At 38.0% G+C, this 21,195-nt stretch overlaps 1 protein-coding gene across 4 annotated transcripts in view; it reads left to right on the plus strand.

Annotated features, from left to right (window-relative positions):
• SLC26A4 (solute carrier family 26 member 4) overlaps positions 1–21,195 on the plus strand; it is a 59,592-nt gene that overhangs the window by 15,389 nt on the left and 23,008 nt on the right. For 2 of the 4 annotated variants that reach the window (XM_079152274.1, XM_079152276.1), the window contains 7 exons: positions 3,012–3,122; positions 4,923–5,107; positions 5,828–5,992; positions 12,442–12,594; positions 12,692–12,774; positions 17,850–17,997; positions 18,876–18,989. In XM_079152274.1, the coding sequence (XP_079008400.1) occupies positions 3,012–3,122; positions 4,923–5,107; positions 5,828–5,992; positions 12,442–12,594; positions 12,692–12,774; positions 17,850–17,997; positions 18,876–18,989 (959 nt within the window). Of the gene's footprint in view, positions 1–2,074; positions 2,931–3,011; positions 3,123–4,922; positions 5,108–5,827; positions 5,993–12,441; positions 12,595–12,691; positions 12,775–17,849; positions 17,998–18,875; positions 18,990–21,195 lie in introns of those variants that run through there. The other 2 variants (XM_079152277.1, XM_079152275.1) reach the window with 2 other exon arrangements.

The following is a 21,195-nucleotide window of genomic DNA, read 5'->3' on the forward strand; positions in this document are numbered from 1 at the left end:
TCCACCAAATGAAAACAACAATCACACCACCAACAACAACCTAAAAGAAAGGGACAAAAATTATATAGAATAAAAAGTTTAAAAATAATAAAAATAAATTTCAAAAATTAAAATTTAAAAAGGAAGAAAAGAGAAAAATGGAAAAAGAAGGAAATTCAAATATTACAAAGAAAAAAGTAAAAGGGGGAAACCAAGAGAAAGGTAAAATAGTGAGAAAAAGAAAAAAATTAAAAGTAAAAGAAAGGAGAGAAGAAAAAACATAACAAAAAAGTATTAATACAAATAAAAATTTCCTCTCCTCCAGGCAAGAATAGATGATTGCAGCCTATGCTTATCATAACTTTTTTCATGTCTTCTTAAACTGTGAACTCTTTGGAGAAATCAAAGATTGGTGGTATTCACTCCTCTCCTTTGTTGTGCTTCCCATGTGAACAGCGAGAGTGGTTTGTGACCAGCGCCATTTAGAATACCTCTCAGTGGCCCTGTGCATGGAAAGGAGCTAGGGCAGAACGCAGAGCTCCCTAAGGGACAGTATATTATAGGGAGTTATTTGTGTTGTATACTTTGGTGCGGGTAGAAGCTATGGAATAACAAATATCTACTGTGGAGAAAGGAGAGACAGGCCCCTTGCAATCCACTATCCATGACTCTACTCAATGTGACTTAGCTCCTAAGTGAAATCATACATGGATTCTTATTCCCCTGGACTTTTGCAGCTGGCTTTCCAAACCACAATTTTGAAGGGGAAACTTCTGTTCCCTTATGCCTTGCAGTCCAGTTTTCCACTGCAAATAATTGTGTGTGTGTGTTTGTGTGTGTGTGTGTGTGTGTTTTGCTAGGGATTTAACTCAGGTGAAATGGTCAAATGCTAGGTGCCTCTAATATGCAATTTTGGGTACTCCTTTTCTATCTACATTTTATCTTTGACATTTACTTATTTACTTATTTAATAAACATAAAAAATAGTTTTTAATTATTCTTGAGGCTAGGAAGTCTAACATGAGGGTCCCTGCAGATTCGGTTTCTGGTGAGGGACCACCTTCTCACTGTGTCCTCATGTAGTAGGAGGCCTTGCCTTCTTCCAAATGTTTAGTAGCACCTGCTTTAGCAGTGATGCCACCATCCTACATATCATAGGACCAACACAGAGATTCCATAATTAAAATTAATGGCTTAGGTTTCTTTACAAACTGCATAATTTCAAAAATTTTGTACCAACTTCTTTTGTTGTCAAGACGATTACAATATACTTGAGTAGCAGGTGTTTCTAAATAGATATCTATATGAAAACTGAAGAAGTCCCCATTTTCATTTTAAGAACTGAAGAGGCCAGTTTAGGGAAATGGAGGTTTGAGAAGGACTTGAAAAATGACCAAGGAAGCAGATTTGCTTTCATTCCCTACTCCTTCCTTTCTTGTCCTTTTGTGGAGTCATCTATTCCATTCTATTCCATGTTCCTGAACTATTGATTATTGAAATTCCTTGTTGTAACTTACGTATTAAAACAATTGCAGCAGTAATACATATTTTTCTAGAATGCACATTCCATAAGTGCAGAGACTTTAACATTACCCGGTGCCTGGTAGGTGCATAATCAATAGTTGCTGAGTGAATGAGTGAATGCTCATGTAAAAAACTAGGAAAGATATATAAAGAACATGAAAAAAATCCCCTTTACAAACTAGAAGTTTTCTCTGATCCTACCATATAGATAACCCATTCATATATTAGTTAAGTACAATACTTAACTAATTTAACACAAAATGTAAGAGTAACTTAACTAATTTAACACAAAATGCCTGGGAATAATAAGCACCAGATTAAGGATAATGTTCGCCTTTTGAGGGTGGAGGAAGGAAAGGGAATGTGATTGAGGAAGAGGATATAGAGAGTTTCTATTGTATTGGCAATAATTTATTTCTTAAACTAGATTATGAATACATGGGTGTTTTAATATATTATTCATTATCTTTTTGCATCTGAATTCATATTAAAAATATGTTTTTAAGCAAACAATACATGTGTTTGATATTAATCCTTATTTTTCTCACTTATAAAACAATTTACTTCACAGCTTTCCATGTCCTTCTATATATCACATCAATTACATTTTATTTACATGAATTCCCCCTACCAAAAAACATCAACAACATAGAATTACCATAGATGAAGTATTATTTAACTAGCCACTTCCCTATTTCAAGATATTCATTCAGTAAATAGCTTTGAGTGCCTGTGGGCCAGGTCATTTGGGTTGGGTTGCTATTGCTTTTAAAAAATTGTTATAGTCCTTTACTAATGACTCAGGGTCCAAGGACTTAATTTTCTCCTGTTGAGACTGAAGTGTGGGGAGGGGAGGTACTATGGATTAACACACACTGACTGCTTATGTAGTTAACCAAGAAAAAGTATTTGTCATTATCCTCTTCCAACCCCCATGTATGCTAATGTTGATTTCTCTATAGCTTAACATTCATGGGCCCACAGGTTGCTAGCATAGCCTACTGGTGAAGTTTGTTTCCCTTACCAGGATAGAGTTGTCTTGCCTGCTATTAAGTACAATTGTCATTTTTTTTTCTTGCTTCGTATCTAACTTCTGCTCACCAAAAAGAGAGGAAAAGAGTAAATGCAATAATGATTGAACATGGAGGGACAATGAACTCAGACAAAATTGTTCCCGTGCAAAACTGGTCTGATCCTTCAGACTGAACTTACTAAGTTTCTAATCAATATCTGACTTATTTCTCTATTGAGATGATCAATCAATGGTTGAATTACTAATCGAGTCTGTTCATTTGAGCAGGTGAGGCACATAGATGAAATCATTATCCCAAATGATTTAAATCAAATTCTGCATGGTAGCCTAGCCACAGTCTACATGCAAGATAAAGAAACCACTCAGGACAGTCTGATGTGTTGAACCTATACATGTGAGACTATCAATGAAAAGTGTAGTATAAATATACTGTAACTTTTGTTTGTGAATTTAATCATTTTAAATGTAATTTCAGGGATGGCATATGCTCTGCTAGCTGCAGTTCCTGTTGGATATGGCCTCTATTCTGCTTTTTTTCCTATCCTGACATACTTCATCTTTGGAACATCAAGACACATCTCAGTTGGTAAATATGAGCATAATTCATAATTGTCTTCATTCATGTTCAAAGTGTTTCACTATATTATGTGCATCAGGCCTCTATATCTTTGTTAATACTTTCCAAGGAAATCAGCCTTTGGTGCTTTGCCTACTCTTCTTATTCAACAAAATTAGTTAACTGTATACATACCATTTTAAAATTAAGAGGATAAAATTGAAAGGCTGAAAAAAACCTCCCTTTAGATCTTAGCATGTTTTGATTTTTAAAATATAATAAATTTGACTCTATCTTTAGAAATTGTACTCCAAAATATAAAATGATAGAGAACCAAATCTTCACAAGATCTTTGAACCAGTGTTTTACTAGATTAACCTAGCATTTATTAAATTATGCTCACCAAATACATATTCATTAAATTAAAGAGCATACTGATTTTTAAATTACTAAAATTGGAAGACTAGCAAAATCTTGCCAAAAAATGTAGAAACCAAGCTTGATTTTTCTTCTTGGCAAGACTTATAAGAGGTTTTCCTGCCATTTCTAAAATTTAAGTTCTCTTTTGTTAGAATGTTCTAGTAAATGAATGTTTTAATGGTATTTTGTGCAAAGCTGACATTTACACTAGAGATAATTTTGTTCCTGTATCCATCTGTTGGCTAGACATGTCTACCTGGATGATCCTCTTGAAACAAATACAACCACCTACTCTACCCCTCAACCCATGTCCCTGTGCTTAGTTGTAGCTCTCTCAGAATCTAGTTCATTGCCTTGTCCTGGAGGACATCAAAAAGAGGTTATTAAATGAAAGAACATTCTTACCTTGGAGATCCATCAGTATCAAATGCTTGACTAGGCAAGGAACATAGGAATTGATTTTCTCCTCAGTGTTCTCTACATTTAGACATTCTAGATTACTAGGTTTGAATACTGAGTTCTCCCACAAAGCCCTGTATTGGTCAAATAATAGGATCATTTGGGTACAAATATCAGTAGTACCTGGAACAGTTCCTAGAAGAAATCAGGTTTTTTTTCCTACATTTTTTATTGGTGCATTGTAGTTATACATAATGGTGGGATTTTTGTTACATATTCATACATATTGTAACAGTATAATTTGACCAATACCATTCCCCAGTATTTACCCTGTTCCTCCCCTTCTTCCTCCCACTAGCCCCTTTCCACTGTTCTACTGATCTCCCTTTGATTTTAATGAGATTCCCCCCTCCATCTTTCTTTTAATTTTTTCTCTCTAGCTTCCACAAATGGAAGAAAACAGAGCTTTTTAAAACATAGGATCTTAAAGATGGGCATTTGACATGAAAAAATAATTTATCTTGCAAAGACAAAAAGAGAAACTATATACTTCTTTTGCTAATTTGGACCCTGTGGTATTAATCAAAGCCCTTGGATCCAGAGATCAGGATTCTGGACATGTGAGGAAATGAATCTTATTTTATGAAATGATAATTAGGTGGAACAAGTAAGGATTCAATTAATATGCTGCCAATGCCTGGAAACATTTACTGATAATCCCCTCCTTCACTCCCCATACACATGAGGATCACACACAGAATAGGCTAGGCACCTTTCCTATGTATTCACAAGGTATCCCGAATGGATACAATGATCACTTACTGACATGTCTCTGGCACCAATTTCTGGGTCATGAATGCCTGCTTCTCATCTCAACTTCTTTTGTGAACAAACAGTATTTTCCTAGATACAGCTAATTATTTCATACATCTTTATAATCCTACACAGATATGTTGAGTCTAAATATTTGTGATTAATAATTGATTAATTGACAAGAGACTTTTTCCCCAGGACCTTTCCCTGTGGTCAGTTTAATGGTGGGATCTGTTGTTCTAAGTATGGCCCCTGACGAACACTTTCTCATGACCAGCAGTAATGGAAGTGCCTTGAATACCTCCATGCTAGATACAGCCGCCAGAGATACTGCAAGAGTAATGATTGCAAGCACCCTTACTCTTTTGGTTGGAATCATACAGGTAATAGACATACATGTAAAATATAGATCGGTGTGATTCTCATTTGAAATAAATAACTTTAAAATATGTAAACTTAAAGATTCATCTAAAAGAAAAACAAAGTAATTTCCTAGACCCAAAAGCTATTTTCTAAATACATTGTCTTAGCCAGATGTTAAGATAGTTTGCAAGACGTCATTTATTAAGGTTCACTTACTATCAAAAGGAGAGATAGAAGGAAAAAAAAGCAGATGAACATGCTTGACTCATTTGAGAATGAAAGAAAGAAGGTATATATACTGCAGTTACAGGGACCACAGGGACCTCGAAGTCAGAAAAAAGCTACCTGATGTTTGCTTTACTTAGTACATATACAGAAATACTTTGAGGTTTATATTTCAAGTGGTTTTAATTGGTTTTAAGCTTAATTTGTTGATATTTCCAGAAAGCTGGTTCTTTTCTCAGACAAACATTTTCTTTTCTTTGATACCGGGGTTTGAACCCAGGGGTGCTTAACCACTGAGCCACATCCTCAGCCTTTTTGGTTTTTTTCTTAAATTTTGAAACAGGGTCTTACTAAGTTTCATAGGATCTTGCTAAGTTGCTAAGTTGGTGAGGCTGGCCATGAGCTTAATGATCCTCCTGCCTCAGTCTCCCAAGTTGCTGGGATTATAGGTGTATGCCACCATATCAGCTTCTCAGGCAAACATTTAACTTTCTCCTTTCTTCTTCTTATCCTAGCTGGTATTCGGAGGTTTGCAGATTGGATTCATAGTGAGGTATTTGGCAGATCCTTTGGTTGGCGGATTTACAACAGCTGCTGCCTTCCAAGTATTGGTCTCGCAGCTAAAGATTGTCCTCAACGTTTCAACCAAAAACTATAATGGAGTTCTCTCCATTATCTATGTAAGTGCTGCTTCTTACTCTGGGCATGGGTCAGTGTTTTTCTCTGGTTAACTTGAACCTGGATAACCTGTTTCCCATATATACTTTTGTAACCACCGAAAACGTTTTTCTCTGAAAGAAGAAAAAGAATCAGAAGTAACATCTAAGAAGGCAGATTTTGCAAATCATTGTTCTCAACTGGTCAGAATGGTTTCGGAAGTGTAACTGCACTTAGAACATTAATAAAAAAAGTTATATGCTGAAGAAGATAGTTCTGAGGTGCAACAGACTTGAACTCTAGTCTCCACTTTGCTATAACAAGCCAAATGACCTTGGATACATTGTTTAAGGTAATGACTGAAAGTTCAGGTTTAGAATGGGATGGACCTGGATTCAAATTCTGACTCTGATACTTACTAGTCATATGAGCAACTCACTATGCCTTAGTTTCCTTCCCTGTAGAATTGGTTGTTAATGGTATCTACCTCTTGGATTGTTAAATAGGAATAGAAGAAAAGGCTGGGAATTATAGCTCAGTGGTAGAGTGCTTGCTTTAGCATATGGGAGTCCCTGGATTCAAACCCAGTACCACACAGGCACACACACAAAAGAATAGATGAGGAGCACTTGGTCCAGGGGCTAGCACACAGCAAATACTAAAACATGGTTATTTTGAAATTATTATTTCAGAGCTTCTTTTCTATCTTATTTAAAATATGAAATGATTGGAAATGTATTTCTCTAGCCCTTTCTAATTATGAGAGTCCATAAAATGCATAGTGCAAATGTCTCAGCAATTATAAATGAAAAGAAACATTAGATTCAAGATGACTCAACATGCAAAAGAGATGCAAAAGAAGGATATAGATCACACTAATTAGATTTGAAGAAATTCTTGGATCTAAATATATGTTCTATATAAAGCCTGTTACTAATGCTTGAAAATGGTGATAATAGTAACATGATGTCACTTAAGCTTAAGGGGAATGATACCATGCAAAAATAATGTGCCAATGGTGTTTGAATCCTTTCATCACCCACCTATTAGCATCTAAAACAACGTAAGGCTATGTATACATATCAAAGAGTTAGTGAGATTGTCAGAAATTTGCTCAATTTCATAACAGTGCCATAATCCCACATTATTCCACCAATTCAACAAGTATTCCCAAGTGCTCCCTCCAAGCCTGCCACTATGCTGTGCTATGGAAATACATAGAGGAGAAGAACAACATACTGATGAAGATAATGGACTTTGAACTTCAACAGACCTGAGTTGAAGTCTTTTTTCTACCATCTACCTATTACTTTTAACTTCCCTAGCTAGGTGCGGTGGCTCATGCCTATAATCCCAGCTGTTAAGAAGGCTGAGGCAGGAGGATCCCAAGTTCAAGGCTATTCTTGTCAATTTAATGAGAATTTGTCTCAAAATAAAAATTTTAAGAGGGCAGGGGTGTATCTCATTGCTAGCTCACCCTGGGTCCAATCCCCAGTATTGCAAAATAAACAAACAAATAAAACTAAATTAACTTCCCTAAACTTTCATGTCCTTAAAATGGAGTGATAGTAGTATCTATCTCTTAGAATTGTAAGGGTTTTAAAAGAAAATTTGTGTGAAGCACTAAAAAATAAGATCTAGCATAGTAAGAACTTGGTTTATTATTTTTATTATTTTAATTATCATGGAAGAATAGACCTCATGGAGCTTACTGTTTACCTCCCAGAGAACCAATCTATGTAAATACATTAGTACAGCCTCCTTTCTGATTCAGAATTTTTTTGATCATTTTTGCTTTTTCCCCTTTCCAAGTCCTCAGTTCTTTTTGAAACCTTCAGACTTCTTATTTGGACAGGCTCTGCCACTTTTGCAGCCCCTGACATATCTTTGGCTTGCTTTCACACTTTCTCCATCAACTGTTCATTTGTTCTTTCATTTTCATCCATTCAATTGACCTATACAATAAGTACTTATTGAGTAGCTACCAAATGTACCAGTTACTGTTCACTCTCATTACAAACCCCCTGACTCTAGAACCCAAGACATCTCTTACTAAACTTGCTCACTTCCTTCTGAGAACAGTGGTAGGCCTACATCCATCCAGATCACAGAAGGCCTAGGCCAACCCTTGACCTGGGACTCTGGCCATTGTTGGATATCTGGAGAATAGGAGAAATGATTCCTCTGGTCTTCTAGTACTATGTTTAAGAGGAAACTTGCTGCTAATGATCCCAGTTTCACAGGGACTAAAGCAACCAGGACGTATAAGACCAAAGTCAAACATAATTTTAAAACCAAACATGATCATTGTGTGACTTATTTTCTATTGAATATTATTCCTGAAGTTTCAGTTTAGCATGTGCCATATGATTTTTTTAATGGACTTTACTTTTTGGAGAAGCTTTAGGCTCACAGAAAGATTGAGCAGAAAGTATAGAGTTCCCATTTACCCACTGTTCATCCCCAACCTCCCCACTATATTGCACTGGAGTGGGACATTTCTTATAACTGATAAGCCTATTGTTGTAGAATTTTGCAGGAAATTCCTCATAGGCCAGTCAAGTTTGATGCAGGATTTCAATTATCCCTATTTGGCAGTAAATATAAACTTTCTATTCTGAAAAGTATGTGATACTAGGGATTAAACCAGGGCCTTATGCATGTTATGGAAGCGTTCCACCACCGAGCTACATCCCAATCTCTTTTCTGAAATTGTATTTTTGAGACAAGGGCTCCCTAAATTGCCCAAGGAGGTTTGAACTTGAGATCTTCCTGCCTCAGCCTCCCAAGTAACTGAGATTACAGGCATGTATCACTTCAAAGAGGTATTGACAACTAGAAGTAATGAATCAAGATTTGAAGGAGCAACTATTAGGAATGAAAGAAAAACCTTTAATTCACAAATGCCAGAGATGCTGAGTATAGAATGCAGAAGGGAGCATGACAGGGTGTTGGTAGCAATTTAGAATTAGTAACACTAATGCTACCAGGTAGCTAAAGTAAATGCCATAGTTCTCTTAAGAGTGATTGTCTTCTTCCATTCACTTTGAATGGTTTGTCTCTGTTTGCTTACTGAATTAATGCTACTTGCTTCAAGGTGAGGAAGAAGACCACACTGAAGTTCTGCCCAAAGCTGAGAGTTTTGAAAGCCACAGCTTAGCTTATTCAGAGTAGTCACTTCAGTATGTTAAATTTACACCATTAGTAAAAGAGAAAGTAACACTTCGAGGGGGAATATACATATACACAAAATACCTGATTGCAGGAAGTACCTGAAGGCAAGAGGTGATTATGAAGGTTTGTTATATTCACGGAGATATTAGATAAATTAAAATAAATTCAGTTGCAAAGTTAACCAGTAAATTTCATCATATACAATATCAGATGTAATTTTTTTCCTCATGGCTTTTTATACCCAGGTAAGGCTAGGCAAGAACAGTTATCTAAATGGTTCTAAAATTCTCCAAATGTGATAAGAAATATAGTTAAATATTGTACATTACTGAAAAGTCAACAACATGATTTGAACTGTGTTAGAATTCTAGACTAAAATACAGAATCATGTGTTTATTCATGTTTTGGTACTTTATAGAAAACTAAATTAGTATTATTGTTCAGTGTATCATTGGAGTGTATTTTCTCTTTCACTACAATTTGTTTTATTTTTATTTTTATTTGTTCTTTTTAGATATACATGACAGTAGAATCTATTTTGATATATTTATACAAGTATAGAATATATCATATTCTAATTAGGATCCCAGTGGATGTATACAATGTTGAGATTCATTGTGGTGTGTTCATATATGTACACAGGAAAGTTATGTCAGATTCATTGTCTTCCTATGACTGTTTCAGTTTGTATGATTGAATTTTATTTCTATATAGATTCAACTTCCTACTGTAGAACTTTTCATAAGAAATCTTGAATGATTGCTCAGTATGTAGGAAACCTAATACATATATGCTTTGTGTGATACAATTGTGTAATATGAACTAATTTTGTTTTTTGCAGCTCATATTACATTTTTGATAGAGTAGAGGTATTTTGTTTTTGGTGGTGGTTCTAGGAGTTGAACTCAGGGGACACTGTACCACTGGGCTACATCCCCATCCTTTTTACTTTTTTTTTTTTTTTTTAAGACAGGGTCTTGCTAAGTTACCTGGCCTGGGCTGGAATTTGTGATCCTCCTGCCTCAGCTTCCTGAGTCGCGGGGATTACAGGCGTGTACCACTGTGCCCTGCAAGAAATGCTTTTTATTCAAAGGTCTAAGTGACTCTTAGATTAAATGGGAATATCCTGTAGTGTTTTTTTTTTTTTTTTTTTTTGTGGTGGTGCTGGGAATAGAACCCAAGGCCTTGTACATGCTAGGCAAGGACTGTACCACTGAGCTCCATCCCCAGCCCTCCTGTACTGATTTTTGCAAGGTGAAAATGTTTCTGTGGTTAGGATAATTAGTTCAAATGTTTTGTTTTTTAAGTTTGAATATTCCCATCTTGAGTTGGAAAGTAAACCTTTATCGTATAGACAGTTAATCAAAATATTATACCTAGCTCATGAATTAAGGAGGTCCTCATTAGAAAATTGATTTTCTAAAGGTCAAACAGCAATGACAGCCTTCAAGCCTCTGTTCTATGGTAAGTAGTAGGACTGCTGGCTCCTGTGTGTGATGCCCAAAGCTCTTGTTGCATCTGCTCACGGTGGTGGTAGGCTTTCTCTTCCACCCTGCTGTTGCCGGCTTCATCTTGTTGCTGTCAGCTTATCTGCCTTCAGCAATTTTCAGTGATTCTGGAAAGCAGACAACCCAGTACTTGCTAGGAGTACAGGGTTTAAAATAAGAACAAAAATCCCCTTTGAGTGAAAGTCCAAAAGGCTTCCTACAAACTCAATGCCTGTGCTCCAGTCCAAGCACTTGGTGGAATGTATTCTGTTTGCAAAATACTCCCTCATTCCCTCACTCTTGAATGTGTTCCAGAGTTGAGGTTGCTGGCAAAATAATTCTTAGAAGACATTGTGTTCTTTATATAATGGTTACCAGATTATCATTATAATTATTTTAAGGATTTTACCTACCTACAAAAATAAACAAGGTCATTCAAAGAAAAGTAACCTTTCTGATAGATTACAAATCTCAAAGATTTAAGGGATGTCTTCTTAAGTCATGACTTTCTCAGGACAAATATAACAAAGATGTTAGTGTCCTTTCCTGGAGTCTCCCTTGCTAATTTCCTTGAAGAATACTCTCAATTCCAGAAACTGCATATTTACAAAACAAAACTTGTTTTTTTGAGCTGGCTTCTCTGGAAAAAATTATCTTGAGTCATTATCTTAGTTCAAGTTTGAACTATGTGCCAAATTAATTCCTAAATATGTATATTTGGCCTACATATCAATTTAATAGCCTTTTGCCATAAAGAATGAATCAGTCAGATGTGGTGGTACACGCCTGTAATCCTAGCAGCTTGGGAGGCTGAGGCAGAAAGATTGCAAGTTCAAGGCCAGATTGGCAATTTAGTGAGATCCTGTCTCAAAATAAAAAAGAAAAAAGTCAGAGAATGTAGCTTAGTGGTAGAGCACCTATGGGGATTTGATCCCCAGTACTAGAAAACAGAAAAGAAAGAGAAAGAAAGAATGAATCAGTGCACTTGTATCTATATATGGAAGTATTTTAGGACTATTTATTTATTGTTATTACCTGTATCATTTGGGTTTAGGGAAAATCACTGTTTAAACTGCTGACTTATTGAGACCCTCCTATAAAAAAAATTGGGACTTTTTCGTTTGTTAGCTTTTAGTCTCAAAAACTCCCTGTCTACCTGGTGAAGATTAGGCTACTTAATAGCACCTATAAGAACCAGTTCAATATGTAAACTTTTGAAGTTTTTCAGCAAGAACAAGAATAATGGTATTTTCTTTTTTTTAAGATTTTTTTTTATTGTAAACAAATGGGGTACAACTTGTTTCTTTGATTGTATATGAAGTAGAGGTGTACCATTTGTGTAATCATACATTTACATAGGGTAATGATGTTTGATTCATTCTGTTATTTTTCCTTCCCCCCACACTTCCCACCCCTCTTTTCCCTCTATAAAGTTCCTCCTTCCTCCATTCTTGCCTCCCTCCCACCCAGTATTTTCTTTGAAAAGCTCTTCCCTTTTTATTATAAAAAATAAAAATGTAGTTTTACTTCTTGAAGTAAACTGTCATTAGTGACTATGTGTGTGTATACACATATATGTATATGTGCATGTGTATATATACATATACACATGTATACATCTACACTTTGTAGAGACAGCACGTACTTAATGTCCCTGTATTAACCAGCACATTATTATGATTTCACAGAAAACCTTCATATATTGTTTGATGATTTGATTTTTCATGTGGCAAAATCCATGAAGAGAATTGATTTTATGTATATGTGTGTTTGTGCAGCAGGAAGTATATAAAATTATTTTCTCTTTACAGACACTGGTTGAGATTTTTCAAAATATTGGTGAGACCAATCTTGCAGATTTCATTGCTGGATTACTCACCATTGTCATCTGTATGGCAGTTAAGGAATTAAATGATCGATTTAAACACAAAATCCCAGTTCCTATTCCTATAGAAGTAATTGTGGTAAGTAGAATATATAGTTAGAAAATTCGGCATTAATTATGTTGAAAGTGAGAGATTGTGGGTTTTTTGTTTCACATCTTCTTTTATTTTATTTCAGACCATAATTGCCACTGCCATTTCATATGGAGCCAACTTAGAAAAAAATTACAATGCTGGCATTGTTAAGACCATCCCAAGGGGGTGAGTATGGCGTTCCTCTTAGACAATGCTAGCATATAAAGCCAGTACTTTCTATTTAAATGAAACCTTTTATTACAAGCTTCATTTCACTGGTGCTCCTTCAGTAGTCCTATTTGTGTATGATCTTAAAAAAAGCACCTATTTGTGCAAAGCATCAAACAAACTACATGTGTGGATAATGTTCAAGCCATTGGTTTAAAAGCAGTTCCTTTATATGTAATTTTTTCTTCATTTTCTTAAAAAGTAGCAGGATATGCGTATTTAACACTAGACTCCTGATTTAAGCTCCTAGGTATAATCGCAACACAATAGAAATGCAATTATGATCAGTAGCATTTATTGCACCGTGAACAATCTGCTTGAGAAATCAAGGGACATCTGGCTTAAATTCTCCACCATTTAATCTGTCTTAGATAATAATTATATTGTTTGTATGCATACATAAGTTGCATTATCTTTAAGGGGAGTTTTATGTAAGCTTGGTAGTTTGGTTAATTAGAAGAGTGGAAGACCAAGGTCCTTAGTCGATCTCTGTCACTGTCTGGTTGTGTGGCTCTAGGGAAGTTGCCTATATGTCAAGGCTAATTACAACAACTGAAGCCTCAACTCAAGCTCATGAAATGCCAGTGAGAGCTCTCATAAAATGCATGGAGTGGACAAAATGTTTTACACTATAAATTTGTTATATGGCATTAAAAAAGAATCCCAGATGTTTATTACATTTGTAACATTAACTTATAGCATTTATGACTAGACTTGCGGCTGATTCGTAAGTACTGGTTTCTCTTCTCTTGATTCTAGCTGAGACGCCTTGTGCTAGTCTTCGTTTTTCCATGCTTCTGTTAGAAACTACTCAGGCAAGCTAATTCCTACTGCTTGTTCCATGGGAAACTGCTACCTTCCCATTTGATCAATCTCACAATTTCTTCTAAAATCAGCTCGAAAATATTAGGAAAACGGCTGGGCATGGTGGCATAGGTCTGTAATCCCAGAGACACAGTAGGCTGGGGCAGAAGGATGCCAAGTTCAAGGTCAGCCTTGGCAACTTAGCAAGACCCTATTTCAAAATAAAAAATAATAATAATAAAAAAGGGCTGGGATGTAGCTCAATGGTAGAGCACCCCTGGGTTCAATCCCTACTACTGCAAAGCAAGCAACTAGCTATGTGGGATATCACTTATTACCCATTACAGCATTTCTCAAACTTATATGTGTAAGAATCATGTGAGACCTGTTTTAACACAAATTCCTGGCTCCCACCCCAAAACTAATGAATCAGGAGTTTCAGAAGAGGGGCCTGGGAATCACTATTTTTCAAAACTGCCTCAAGTGATTCTTCTGATCAGGTAAATTTGGGAAACTCTGTATTAGAAGATCTGCATTTTGGTAGCGAATTCTAAAGCTGGGAAGAATTTAATGATTAAAATAATGCAATGTGGCTACTTGAGTTATGGAGTTTTTACCCTGACAATTAGATTTTGGGGGTAGTTATAAACAATTACACAAACTATATTTCATAGATCCCTTTTGTCAGGCCGCCTAATATATAACAAACTATAGGTGGTCCACAGCGTATGCCCTGCCCGCCCCTAGCCATGTTCCATTTGTTGATTGGGGAGGTCAGTTTGGCTGCCCTTAGTTGTCCTTCTGGCCTTCTACTAAGCTTTCCTGGCTGGCTTTTCCTGAGAATGGATCCCCAGCCTCTTGCCGTGGTTTGAATCAAGCTGAATCCTCTGACAGACCACCTGGTCAGCTTGGTCAGCAAACAACCTGCCGGCTGTGAAGACTACCAGCTCTTCCAGGAGGGCAGTAAGCCCATCTGTGGTGCTCAGCTCTGTCTCCCTAGCACGGTACCTATCTCACAGAGGACTTTCAGAAAATATTTGTTGAAGGGGTAAAATCCCTGAGCCCGTGTCATTATACACAAGCCACAAGAAAGGCCTTTGTTATCTGATCTCACTTGGTAGCACGAAAAAAATTCTAATATTAAACAACCTGAGGAAGAAAGGGTAGCCCTGAGACACTGGAAAAGAACAAGTGAAAGAGAATGTTCAAGTGGCTGAGGCGAGTCCTGGGCAAGGCTAAGGAACAGAGAGAGAGAGACGGGGGAGGTGCCACCTTCTCACCTCCTCCCTGCCTCACTCCCCAATCAGGCTGCTGTTGGCAGCTCCCTTTCATCCTATTCAGGGTCAGAGCCATATGTTTAGGATTGCTTGGTTCCCAGTAACAATGTCCCACTAGGCAGACAAAAGCTGTGACTCCTCTGTGTCCTTTTCTGTACTCCCTTCCTGGTAAAAATATGTCTGTCTGGGCTGGGTTGTAGCTCAGTGGTGGAGTGCTTGCCTAGCACATGGGAGGCACTGGGTTCAATCCTCAGCACCACATAGAATAAATAAAATAAATGTATTGTGTCTATCTACAAATTAAAAAACAAAACAAAACACCTGTCTATGTCCAGTTAGCGTCTGAGGATTCACACTAACAGGGAGCCCTCATTCTCTGTCAAACCTTGTTCTTAACCAGCGATTCTGAGAGCCAGGCATCGCCTGCCTTTCTCCTCATGCAGCTGATCCTGATCCTGCAGCTATTAATGTGTCTGGTTTCTCACTCATCACATCCTAGGCTTTTCATTCGCCCCTTCTGTCATCATGGTTGTATGTGTATGGGGGTGGGGATGTTTTTGTGGTACTGGGGACTGAATTCAGGAATGTGCCATCACTGAGCTACATCCCCATCCCTTTTTATTTTATTTTGAGACAGGGTCTCAGTGAGTCCCTCAGGCTAGCCTTGAACTTGCAATGCTCTTGCCTCCTGAGTCACTGGGATTACAGGCCCACGTCACTGCTTTGTCTTTTAACCTGTAACACGATGGACTGCTCTTGCTCTGTCCTGTATATTTTAATCCCTATGTTAACTCTTGCCTCATCTCTCAGCTGTGACTTGTCCTCTTCTTACCAGAGCCAGGGCTCCTTGTAATCCTGTTTGCCTTTAAGTAATATGCTTTGTGGTGGTATGTGAAAGTGTGGTGCAGGGAAGGACACAGAGTAGGGAGGGGGCCAACACAATCATGGAGGTTCTTCCCCTGGCTGCTTTCTGAGGTCCATGTTCTTCCTTTAGCTGGAGTGGCGGCACATTTGTCAAACGTTGAAGTTCAACTGGAAGTAAAAACATACAGGTAGCACTGTGTTTACCCTGCCTAACTATCCTTTATGGGTTCTTTGGCATTCAGGGCCCAAACCTCCCCATCCTCATCTTCAAATTGGTGGGTGTTCATATGCTCCCTCCCCTTCAGTCTCTTGGTGGTGGTGTCTTGTGATCAGGTCAGACAGGGTTGGCTGGGGCCAAACAGTCCTACTGAGTGAGCATACAATTTGGAAAGAGCTATGGCCACTGAAGGAGGACAAGTACTAGAGGAAAGGCTTACGCAAAGGTCATTAGGAGCCAGGGCCTCAGTTGACTTGGGGCAAATAATTGATACCACTAAGGCCCAACAAGATAGTACAAAAGGTGGCAGATAGTACAAAAGTATGGCAGATTTAGATTCTTTCCACATAGACTACACCTAGTATGTGTATAGGCACTAATTCCTTACTATGTGATGCCTCAGTTAATTCTATGAGAAGAGAAAATAGTCCACTTGATGGCTGAGGAAACTGAGACTTGGCAGGTTTAAACAACATGTCCAAAATCATAAAGTTACTCAGAGTGATTGAGGTCCTTTGATTTCAAGTCTGCACCTTTTGCTTTGTAACCCTAAGTAATCAAGGATCAGGTAATATTTGGAGAAGGAGGCAGTGCGTAGACAGTGGGCATTAAGATACTATGAAAACTACATTCTTTGCAGGGCTGGAAAGTTATCCTGAGGCTCCCCAGTTACCTGAAGTTGGGTTAACTGGGTCTCAGGAAGAAGAAGCCTAGTTTTAAGAAGTGAGGTCCAAGGTCGTATCCAGACTAGCTGATGATATGATGGTGAATCACTCAGTGCTGGACCAGGGTTTCCAACATCCTGTCTGGCTGCCTACAGATGGGGTGCATGCTAGAGCCTACACCTAGGATAGGATGGGATATGGGGAAAAGAGTCATCTAAAAGCTAACGCTGTACCCTTGGACAGAGAAAACCTAATGAGAGCAGAGAACCAGAAAGATCTTGTTACCTAGAAAATCATAATATCTAATACTCGTATCTGGACCTTTCCAGGTCTCAGTTCCCTTATCAACAAAATGAGAGAGGTAGATTCAGCAATATCTAGGATGCTTGCTAACTCTAAATTTGTCTGTGATTTTCTCTAAGAATCTAATTTCTACTTTATCTTTATTCAAGCATAAATAAGGTAAGTGGGGAGATATTTTTATGGTTGGGGGCCTCGGGGATTATACCATGTGAATAGCTATCAAGCAAGCTATGGGTACATGAAGGTCATCCCCCAAATTTTCACATTTGGGGACAATCTCATGAATATAAAATTATAGGTTTTTTAAATATAGTTTAATAGAGCAGTTCCAGTTTTGTCAAATAGTAGTCATTTGACCACACATCACTGGGTTACTTTAGTCACTAAATTGCCCAGACTGGCCTTGTACTTGTAATCCTCCTGCCTCAGTTGCCCGAATCACCAGGATTACAGACAGGCACCACCATACCCAGTTTTCTACTGGACTCTTTTAATATCATATATTCTTAGTCTCTTTTACCAAAATGACGGCTCTTCATACAGAGTAAATCTCATCATGGTTAGAATATCTTTTAAGTTTAAAGACCTTTAAGTTGAAATTGTGAAATGAGAAATCCTAATATGTGAAGTGGCACAGATGGAGCTGTATGTATGGCCAATGAAGAATCAGTCAAGGCAGGTTTATTCATGTCTGAAGTTTAGGAGAAGCTTTCAAAGAAATTGGCCAGTGAGATAGCACTGACTTCTGATTTCGTGAATGCTGCTATTCGTGTGTGCTCTTCATTCTCTTGGATAATGTCCTTTCATTCTAGCATGTGCCTGAGTGGATGTAGCATTTGGTGAGGTGGGAAAAAGGAACCGTTGTCAAATCTTCACAGCATTTTTGGTTTAAAAACTCCCTAGGTTTCTGCCTCCTGCACTTCCCCCGGTGAGCTTGTTTTCCGAGATGCTGACTGCATCGTTTTCCATCGCTGTGGTGGCTTATGCTATTGCGGTATCTGTAGGAAAAGTCTACGCCACCAAGCACGACTATACCATCGATGGGAACCAGGTATGCTAGCCCTCTTGCTGAGCTGCTTTTATAGGGCAGAAAACAAGAAAGAAACACAAGTGGGAATGACTTTGGTTTCTGCTAAAGAAAGGCTTGGGTTTTTCCAGCAGTCCTTAATGAGTTGGTTTCTCTCTTATGCTTCCTAATTAGAAATTATTTTGAAATATGCATGCTGTATCACTTTGCTTTTTAGAAATAGGTTGAAGTAGCCCTATTTTAAAAGAGCTAATTCAGTCAATGCAAACAACATCCAAAGTTAACATTTTAGATTAGAATAAGAATTCTTCCTGGTCATTTCTTTTTTAATGGCAGCACAATATGATAAAACAGTGTAAAAATCACAATTAATAGCCATGACTACTTTATGTTGAGGTAGCTCGCAGTGCAATTAATATATACAGGACAATTTTGTAAGCATACAATACATTACCAAGTGAACTGATTTTACACTGCTTATAAGTCTGCAGGTTTTGTAGTTGGATGTTGCTGAAAACAACATAGCAATTACAGCAGTTAAATGACTAGTAATCAAGCAGAATAATAGCTCTGCTAGTTATATTATGCTTTATAGCAAATATTCAACCACAGAAAAACTTTATGTGAGAGTTGTAGATGTGCCACTCACCAGACAGTGCAAAAGCATCTTAGCAAAAGGGCTAGAAGTTGTCAACCTTTAAAATAACCAATAGCTGGGGGTTTTCTTTTAGATTCTATGGAGTCCAAACCCCTGATGTCTTAGAAGATCCTCAAATACCTTTAATGGTAAAAATTAAATTGGACCACCAGGCAGAGTTGATTTATTTGATTCCTTTGAATACGAGGTGAGGGTTTTGCAAAGATTCTATTTGTAGCATCACGTCATTCATTCTCTCCCTTAGGAATTCATTGCCTTTGGGATCAGCAACATCTTCTCGGGATTCTTCTCTTGTTTTGTGGCCACCACTGCCTTGTCCCGGACAGCTGTCCAAGAAAGCACTGGGGGAAAGACACAGGTATGGAATGACAGCTGATAACATCAATCACAGAGAACAAGCCAAGGATTGGCAGCTCAGAAAGGCTTACGCAAGAACTAGGCAGGGTAGTTAACCTTTGGGAAGAGAGGGACTTGTTCTTCCTCACCGATCCCGCTTGGGCCAGTTCATCTCTTTGACTCACCCCCTCATCTAAAACTTCTTGAAAAGCAACATTTACAGTTTTCTGAGATGGAAATTCCTATAAACCTTTGTGTCAATGCTCACCTGGCAGAGAAGTGCACTTCAGTGCTTTTCTAGGGACATTGGCCACTGCCAAGGATGGTGATGAAGAATGCTGGTTGTTATCAGTTTCTTACCTGGGGACAGCCAGGGCCCAGTAAAAGCACTTCATGGCTTTGTGTTATTATGTTTGCAGGACAGTGAAAAGTTCTCTTCGCATTTCCTTTACCAGGATCAGGAACTTCCTCCAGGGGCCTTTGTTCCCACAGAACAGCAGTTTGCTAGCCAAGAATATCTTTTGTTGTAACATTTTGGCATTTCTTCCTGAGTCTGATTTTTGTTCTTGAATTTCTGAATGTGTACTTAATCTTGCCATTTTAAATGTGACTGTCAGTTGTTGTCTTCATGAGATGACCATAAAACCAGCATACCAATTAATCTTTGGGTAATCCCTCAGTCCCAGTGAGTCAGAAAGCTCAGAAATGGCTCTCAAAGTCAGGCACAGAATCAGATATGCCAAACCAGTGACCTTGGGCAGGGACAGATGCAGGGAATTGTGCTTCTATTATGCCACAAGGGTTTTATTCTCCTACCACAGAGAAAAGCATTATTTAAAAGTAAAATGTACATTCAGGCTTAAAAGTAAAACAGATCCAAACTAAATAGAGTAAAACACACACAGCATCTTCATATAGAATTTTATTAAGTCAGAGACACTTAAAATAAATATGAACTTGAAATGGTGGCACAGGCCTGTAATCCCAGGCCTGTAATCCCAGCGACTTGAGAGGCTGAGGCAGGAGGATAGAAAGTTCAAAGCCAGCCTCAGCAACAGAGAGGCACTAAGCAACTCAGTGAGACCCTGTCTCTAAACAAAATACAAAAAAGGGCTTAGGATGTGGCTCAGTGGTTGAGTGCCCTGAGTTCAATCCCTGGTAACACCCCCCCACCAAAAAATATGAAAGAGAATAACTGAGAAAATGAAAGACTCCAACAGTGGCTTGCCCAGAGAGAGCTTTAATTGTCCCCATGGTACACAGGTTGTTTCTGGCCTGTTTATAATGGATCATGATAATTATAGACTTGGAAGATTTGGTCTCTTCCAGTATCTTGGCTCCTTTGAAACAAAAATTTAATGTTTATTCTCAGAATTTTTCTTAAATTGTTTTTGCAAACATTTGCCTCTGAGTAGGCAAAATAATATAGTCCAAACCAGAAGCATAACCAGAGATCTGCTGTTGAGAGGAAGTGGTCAGAGCCAATTTCCAAAGGTATGCCTATTTCATGTTGCAGCTGTCAGTAGCAGGAGTTCTTGCTGCTTGCATTGGAGACAGAGCATCGACAAGCCCTCCAGGGCATGTGGTCCTAAGAGGGTTCAGGCATATCCCAAACCGGTGATGTTCATTCTCCTGCTATAACCTCCAGGCTCAAACGAGTCATGGGCTGGCCGCCCTAGTAAGAATGCCCATGTAAAGTAACCTCCTTGGCAAAGGACTTGAGGGATAATGGCATTCTGGTAAGCTAATATCCTCTGCCACACACTGGCGTGCATTATATTTAGGAATGACGGATGCCAGGATTTCAGCACTGAAGAAGGAAACAAGTGTAGAAATAGCTTGATATTTAATTACTGAAATGTATACTAAGTTCTGGGGTTAAAAGTCTGTGTGCCTGGACTGTAACCAAATAAACTAGCAGGTCTTCTCGTGTGTGGCTTCTCATGTTTTTTTCTTATGTTGAAGCCTCAGTTTTAGCGCCTATAAAATGGACTAATAATTGTATCCATCTCATAGGAATGTTGTGAGGATTATATTAAAAAATGTGAAGTCCTGGCACATGCCAGTGAGTGATGATTGCTGAGCTCAAGGCAGGAATGGCATGTTAGCCTCTATGACACATGTATTATTCCTGGCATTAAGAAGCACCTAGCATATATTTGCTGAGGGAATGCATAAAAGAGTGTTGGTGTTTTCAGCACATCTGTACATTGTAGAAGAGCTGAATG

Source organism: Sciurus vulgaris (assembly GCF_902686455.1).
Source record: "Sciurus vulgaris genome assembly, chromosome: 8".
Lineage (NCBI taxonomy): Eukaryota > Metazoa > Chordata > Mammalia > Rodentia > Sciuridae > Sciurus > Sciurus vulgaris.